At 37.0% G+C, this 7,500-nt stretch overlaps 1 protein-coding gene across 3 annotated transcripts in view; it reads right to left on the reverse strand.

The window, feature by feature from the left end:
* Positions 1-12: 12 nt before the first annotated feature.
* Positions 13-7,500, reverse strand: part of LOC128011104 (FHF complex subunit HOOK interacting protein 1A-like) — a 17,247-nt gene continuing 9,759 nt past the window's right edge. For all 3 annotated transcript variants that reach the window (XM_052593192.1, XM_052593194.1, XM_052593193.1), the window contains 5 exons: positions 5,053-5,258; positions 3,211-4,173; positions 1,933-2,111; positions 923-1,043; positions 13-842 (listed from right to left, as the gene is read on the reverse strand). In XM_052593192.1, coding sequence (XP_052449152.1) covers positions 631-842; positions 923-1,043; positions 1,933-2,111; positions 3,211-4,173; positions 5,053-5,258 — 1,681 coding nt within the window. In that variant the 3' untranslated portion in view covers positions 13-630. The remainder of the gene's footprint in view (positions 843-922; positions 1,044-1,932; positions 2,112-3,210; positions 4,174-5,052; positions 5,259-7,500) is intronic.

Below are 7,500 nucleotides of genomic sequence, written 5' to 3' on the forward strand. Positions count from 1 at the left end.
AATTTTGCATGCACATACATGGTGCTAACTGAAAAATATCCACCAAATGTCAAAAAGAAATAAGTATTTTAACCAGTATTTCAAGCAGTTTGAAAATTTGAGCTTGGGTCAGTTTGACCCAACACAAAGTAGTAACAATTTTTATGCACAGCCTTTCCAAAACACATCTGTGTACCTAAACTTTGCATGCATGTGCATGATGCTAAATGAAAAATATCCACCAAATTTCAAGAAGAAATAAGTAGTTTAACTGGTATTTTGGTATTTTTTTTTACAGTTTGTAAAATAGAGTGTGGGTCAGTTTTGACCCAACACAAAAGCTGTAAAGATTTTTGTACAGCTTTTCTAAAACACATCTGTGTGTTGAAACCTTGCTTGCACATTTATAACCCTTAAATGAAAAATATTCACCAAATTTCAAAAAGAAATAAACAGTTTTAACCACCATTTCGAGCACTTTAAAAATGTAAGCGTGGGTCAATCTGACCCAACACAAAAGTTCACACACATTGGCTGCTTGAAATCACTGACCGTCCATAAGAAATTAATGAGAAAATGTCCAGAGATGTCTGCATTTGATTATAGCTGTGATCTGAACGGGAAACTCACGTTTCGTGAGTGTGAGGTGTGTTACTCCTCCGCAGTTCGCTCAGGTAATATGGAGTGCTCTTGTGCGATGGCCGCCAACTCCTTCAGGAACTCAGCGAACAGAAACGTAGTGAACACTCTGTTCCGCAGGTGCGGCGGGATTTTGGGACAGGGAGGAAGAGGTGTGTGTGGACGACCCGAGACGTGGCCATTCAGGAACCAGCCGGCGTTTTCTTGCAGGTGGACTTCTCTCTCTGACAGGAGGATAAAGAAGATGGTTTCAGCTTGATAAAAAAGAAAGACAATCAAACAATCGGGACAGGACGATGCACACCTTGCTCTTTTAAAGCCTGATCTTTGAGCAGCAGGAACTGAGCGGCTTCACAGACCAGCTCAGGGAAATCTGGATTGGACGCTGCATATTGTTCAATCTGACAAGCCACCGACAGCAGAACCTGAGACGAACACACAAGATCAAGTTCAGATATAGAGCACCACATCATCTTATATTTTTAAATGAAAAAAAAAAACCTTGCAAATAACTAATAACAAATAACTAAAAATAACTAAACTAAAGTCAAATCTGAAGCTTGATAGAAACTTTATAGACATATTTATGAATCACACACACATTCATAAAAACGTATATTTAAGGCAAAAATGTAAAAATAGAATTAAAATGGCAAATATAAAACAGTCATTTAAATGTAGACTTCTTATGAATATTAATTGAGTATTGATTATTGAAGTTGTTGCACACTGTGTTGCATTAAATGTGCTTTTAGGAAAACAAGAAGTTAGGTGCTGATTATAATTTAAACTGTTTAAACATAAGGTTTAAATACTATTATAGTATTTATAGATACTTTGAACTGGCCTTTTTCTTTATTTTTATATTGAGTGTTTTAGTGATTATATGTGCTTTTGTCTTTTTTTTCTAATTTTTTTTCTATATAGCTTTAAATTATTTTTGTTTCAGTTTAAGTATTAGTAGTTTTAATACTTCAACTTTAAACTTTCAATATACATTTTTAAAAACTAAATCTAGACTCATGAGTAAACTGAATGCTGAATGATTTTTACCATTAAATTTAATTTTGTAAATGTAATATGTAAAAATATAACTTTTGTTATTTGTTATTTAAAAAAAAAACAAATAAACAAGCCCGGCACAGGTAACAAAAAGTAACGCAGAAGTAACATAAAGCATTACTTTCAATAAAAAGCAACAAAGTAACACAATTAGTTACTTTTGTTATGGAGTAAAGCGATACTGTATTCATTACTTTTAAAAGTAACTTTCCCCAGCACTGTTTATGATAATATTTTATAAACAGAGTTTACCTGATAGAGTGAGCGTGTGCCGGTCTGAGACGCAGGTCTGGTGTTCAGGATGAATCCTCGCAGCAGAGGTTGTGGATATGTGGCCAGCTGCGCTAAAATCCCCGTAAGCAGCAGGTTGACTTCAATGGAGTTCTCCAGCATGTTCTCCAGACGGGACAGCAGGACGCTGATGAACGGCCCTGAGGAACCACACACGCTCTGATTCCACCCAAATTTGGCTCTGAGTATTTACTGCAACTCAACAGTGCTTCATTTCTGAAAGTGAGTCCTTGCTGCTTCCATATCATTAATGTAATCTCTGTTAAAGCCCAACTGAACTGTTCTCTAGACTCAAAAGAGCATCTGAGCTTGGAAAACATTAACCAGATAAACCGATTACTGAATCAGATCTGAAATACAGCACCTCTAAACGCAATCAAAATACCTCAGACTCTTCACAGGACTGTAATCTTAAAGTGTGCAACTCAAGAATGTCTCAAAACTAAATTTTCACCATCTTTAAAGGTGTTAAACTACTGTATCAAATCTGATTACCAAGTTTCTAAGTCCTTTGAATGATCAACATTTTTAAAACATTGCTGTTTCTCACTCGATCTCCTCGTGTCTTCTGTCTCTGATTGAGAGTTTAGAGTGTTTTAACCAGTAAAAGCTCTTTTAGTGTAACTGTTTTAGCTCGAGCTTGAGCTCAAATCTTTCCTGATTGTGATCAAGTAAAGGTCAGAATAAGGTCAGTTATATCTCCAGATGAACTCTTCCTGGACTGAAGCAGCTCAGCTTTACTTGATTCTCCATCAATCATGTTCTAGAGTCTCAGATCTGATCCTCAGGATCTTCTGAGGAGCTTTACTTTCACTGTTCCTCAGCGGAGGAATGATCTTCACAAGCCTCCAGAACATCTCACATCTTCTGAGGAGCCTTGATTTCTTCAGCTCTTAATCACTGCATTATATGTGAGGATAATTTACATCTCATCTTACTGACATATATAGTTCATTTTATATAAATATCTGCTCTACTTTTAGAAAGATCTCATTGATTTACATCACAAGCAACAGAATTCCATCATAAAAATATCAGCATCTGCACCAAATTGAATAAAATCAAACAGTTCTTTCCTCTATATTCTTATTATAAACCTTATGAGCCATAAAACCCTGATGGATCAAATAAGGTACCAAAAATAGAAGACATATGCACACTCTTGCCTAAAGGTTCAATAAACTCTTTCATATTCTGACTCATCAATCATTCCAAACCACATAAAACCTCACGACTGACCTGTAAACGAGATCCCATGTTTCCTGCTCTCGGCTTTATTCGGGTCTTCATCTGCATCGTCTTCACCCTCACACTCCTCACAGAAGCAGTTGAAGTCCAGCTCCTCTTCCTCGTCCCCATGCAGGAGATCCTGCAGCCGCTGGAGCTGCTCTTCATCCTCCACGACAGAGTCTTCCTCTCCGCCCAGATCCCGAATCAGCTCCAGACACTGAGAGATGAAGTCGTCTCCCGCGGCTTCGGACGTTTTGCTCTCATTGCAGTTGTGGTCCAGGTGCGCAACATCGCCCTCTAATTCCAGTGTCTGCTCCTCAAAACCACGTCCGTTCACAATCGGATCGGATTCTGGATGTTCCGCGTGGTTTTGGTTTGGTGTGCGATTAGTGTGCATCAGATTGTTGTTTATGTAGTGATTGTGGGTTGCTTTATTCAAGCCGTTTTTGACGAACATCCGCCGGTCGTCGCAAGCATCTTTTTGCGCGATCAGATTATAAACCAACACGTCGTCCTGAAATTCCGACTCCTCTATATAAGATCCTTTAATCAGCATTATGGCATTTTTACGCATTTCCTGAATGTGTTTCGGGGGCTCGTCCGGGACGTCGGGCGTCGGTTCCCTGTCAGGCGCGGCGTCGTACGTATCGTCCCATTCCAGCTCGAGTAGCGTCCCGACTCGCTCGCGGTCGCCGGTGGAGCTGGTTTCCGAAGGCGGATGAGGAGTCGGCGTTTGAGGAGGTGGAGTAGAGTGAGGAAGACGCTCGTCCTCATCTTCGTCCTGATACTCGTCCGGGGACGGATTGAGACCATCGTACGGAGCCGACCACACGTCGCACGCTTGGACCGTCGTACAGACGGATCTGCGCGCATCATACAGATACTGAAGATAGTTCTTGTGCATAAGCGGCTCGGAAGCATTTATTCGGGAGCATCCGACGGTATCTCCACCTGAGAACAGATCCTCCATTCCTGAAGAGGCAGAGAAGAGATTTAGGACTGAATTAGTGACAAATTAAATTTGAAGATAAGTGGTTAGTTTACCCGAAAAAAGGAAATTCTGTCATTAATTACTCACCCGTAAGTCACTCCAAACTGTACGATTTTCGTTCATCTTCGGAACAGAAATTAAGATATTTTTAATGAACTCCGTGAGCTCTCTGACCCTTCCATAGACTGCAAGGATCCTAACAAGATCAAGGCTCAGAAGCGTAGCAAAGATAAAATATATCCGTGTGACATCAACTTTCAAAAAATGTCACGACTTTCAGTGGCTCAACTGTAATTTTACGAAGTTAGGAGAATACTTTTTGTGCGCAAAGAAAACAAAAATAACAGCAATTTGTGTCCTCTGTGTCACCCTATAGTGAGATTTGCAATTTGCCGCCCTAAATTCCCATTGCAACGTATGTATCCAGATGCGTTGTTTTTGTTCATATCAAAGCATAAACAACGCAAACAACGTATCAGTGTACGGTGCTGCTGACATAGAACAGCACACGTTGTTTGAGTTTAAGTGGACATGCTCCAAAATGCCACCAGGGTAACGTGGAGGAGACAAATTGTTTAATAAAGTCGTTACTCTCGTTTTCTTTGCATACAAAAAGTAATCTCGTAGCTTTGTGAAATTACGGCTAAACCTCTGATGTCACATGGATTATTTTAACGATCTCCTTGCTACCTTTCTGGACGTTGATCGTGGTAAATGCATTTCTGTCTATGGGAGGGTCAGAGAGCTCTCAGAATGAATCAAAATTATCTTAATTTGTGTTCTGAAAAAGAACAGTGTTACAGGTTTGGAATGACTTCCTCTCTAATTAAAGTTTATATGAGACTAATGAAGACCATTACCCATGTTGCCCCTCAGCAGTCCCTCTGTGACCTTTGACCAGAGGATGTAGTCGGGTTTGGGTGTCTGCGGTGGAGAAGAGCAGGGTTTGGGAATGAAGAAGGAGGGTGTGAGCGACAGCAGCGCAGATGCAGTGATGGAGTAACAGTCTCTCTCTCGCAGCCGCAGTCTCTCAGCGTGCGTCAGGTGAGAACACGGGAGCAGATACCTGCACGAGCAAACATGGACAAGGGTCTGGTCAGATCCCACCCACAACACAGCCATTGGTCGGACTGACAGACAGTCCCGCCCCCAGACTCACACCATTGGTTGAGTCAGTGTTACTGTCTCAGGCTGCTGAGCATCTCAGTGTTTTGAATGTGCAGTTACACTATTTAAGAAGTCCGGCTAGGAAACTATCAACCTACAAACGGCTTACATATAGATAAGAATAATTATAAGTATACTAAGGCCCATTTAGCTGAGAGCAGGAGAGTAGTTTTTCTATCGCTGTTAAACGATTAATAGCGATTAATCGCATCCAAAATGAAAGTTTTTGGTTGCATAATATGTGTGTGTGTGGTGTGTATATTTATTATGTATAAATAATAAATAAAGACACACAAATACAGTATATATTCTGAAATATTTACATGTGTATATTTAAGTTCAAATAATTTAAATTATATCTAAATATAATTAATATAAAAATGTAATATGTTTTTTTATAAAATTTACACATGCATGGGTGTGTGTGTATGTATATATATATACACGCACACACACAATACACGCACACACACAATACACACACACATATAAATTGTAAACAAAAACTTTTATTTTGGATGCGATTAATTGCGATTAATCGTTTAACAGCGCTAGTTTTAACACAGCAAAAATTAGACACAAAATGAAACCTTTTTTACCCATCATTTTAATAATTTGATGTTTTTTGGGACATCATTAGGAATAGTTTTTAGTATAATAAAATCATGTTTTAAAAATTACATTTTATTTAAAATTATAAAAGCTAAAAAAAAAGCTTATATTATAAAATTATAAAAATTATAAAAGCTAAAACCAAAACAAATTAATTTACAATTTACTTTTAATTTTCAATTTAATTTTACAATCTATTTAGCAGATGCTTTTATCCAATTATTATTGCTGCAAATAATTTCATGAAAAAAATTATGATTTAGTATTTCAGTAATTTTGTGGAGTTATAAGACAGTTTTATAAGTATATAATCATGTAATAAAAAATATGATTGATCATAAAAAGTCATTTAATTATTTGCTAAATGGAAAATGATTACATTTCAATGTAAAAAGAGAAAATTCTGAATTTTGCATTTAAATTTTTTTTTTATTATTAAGTAAAATATGTTTAAATAAATGTAATATATTTTTATAACATACTGTACATTTATTTATTTTATTTATTTAGCAGACGCTTTTATCCAAAGCAACTACTGCTGCAAACAATTTTGTGATTCATAACATCAACATCATAACATTATGGGAAGTTTTAAGTCATCGCTATATTAAAATATAATCAAATATTTACAAATATAATTAAAATGTAAAAAGTGAAAACATGACTTGACCGTTTTTTTAATTTAGATATCATTTTGGGATAATTTAATGAAAAAAGTCATAATAAAATGATTTAGCAATTTATGAAGTTGTAAAAGAGCTTTAATTAAAACCTAAATACAAGCCAAGTGGAGGATGCATTAAAAGTTTGATGTTTAAGTATCTGGAGCTTAAACTGCAAGTCAACTCAAAGACAAGTCAATTTCTATAGCACATTTAAAAGCAACAGAGTTACGCCAAAGTGCTGTACAACAAAACACAATATAGCATAAAAGCATAATTGGAAACGTTCATTATATATGCATATAATCAGAGCAAACTGACATCAAAACATTAAACAGACATTAATCAAATTCCAGAGAAAACAAATAAGATTTGAGAACACACTTAAAGTGAAGGAGCAAGTGTCATATTTACAGGCAAACTATTCCAAAGTTTAGGAGCTGAAAAAGCCCGACCACCCTTTGTTTTACAGCGACAACGTGGGACAGTTAAGAGAAGCTGATAACTCTTTGAGGAGAGTAAGGAATCAGAAGTTCACTCATATATTTTGGTGCAAGACCAGATAAAGACTTAAAGTTTACAATGTAAAAATGTGATCCCTCTTTTTTGTTCCAGTAAGGAGCCTCGCTGCAGCATTTTGGAAAATTTGTAGATGAGAAATCGGTGTTTGAGGCAGGCCACAGTGAAGGGAATTACAGTAATCCAGGCGTGATGTTATGGAAGCATGGATTACTGTCTCCAGATTTTTGTGAGGCAAAAACTGTTTCAGTTTAGCAATTGATCTCAAATGGAAGAAGCTGCCCTTTACCACTGTGCTAATTTGTTTCTCAAAGTTGAGTAACGAATCAAATGTAAACCCAAGATTTC

This window comes from Carassius gibelio, chromosome B23 (genome assembly GCF_023724105.1).
Source record: "Carassius gibelio isolate Cgi1373 ecotype wild population from Czech Republic chromosome B23, carGib1.2-hapl.c, whole genome shotgun sequence".
Lineage (NCBI taxonomy): Eukaryota > Metazoa > Chordata > Actinopteri > Cypriniformes > Cyprinidae > Carassius > Carassius gibelio.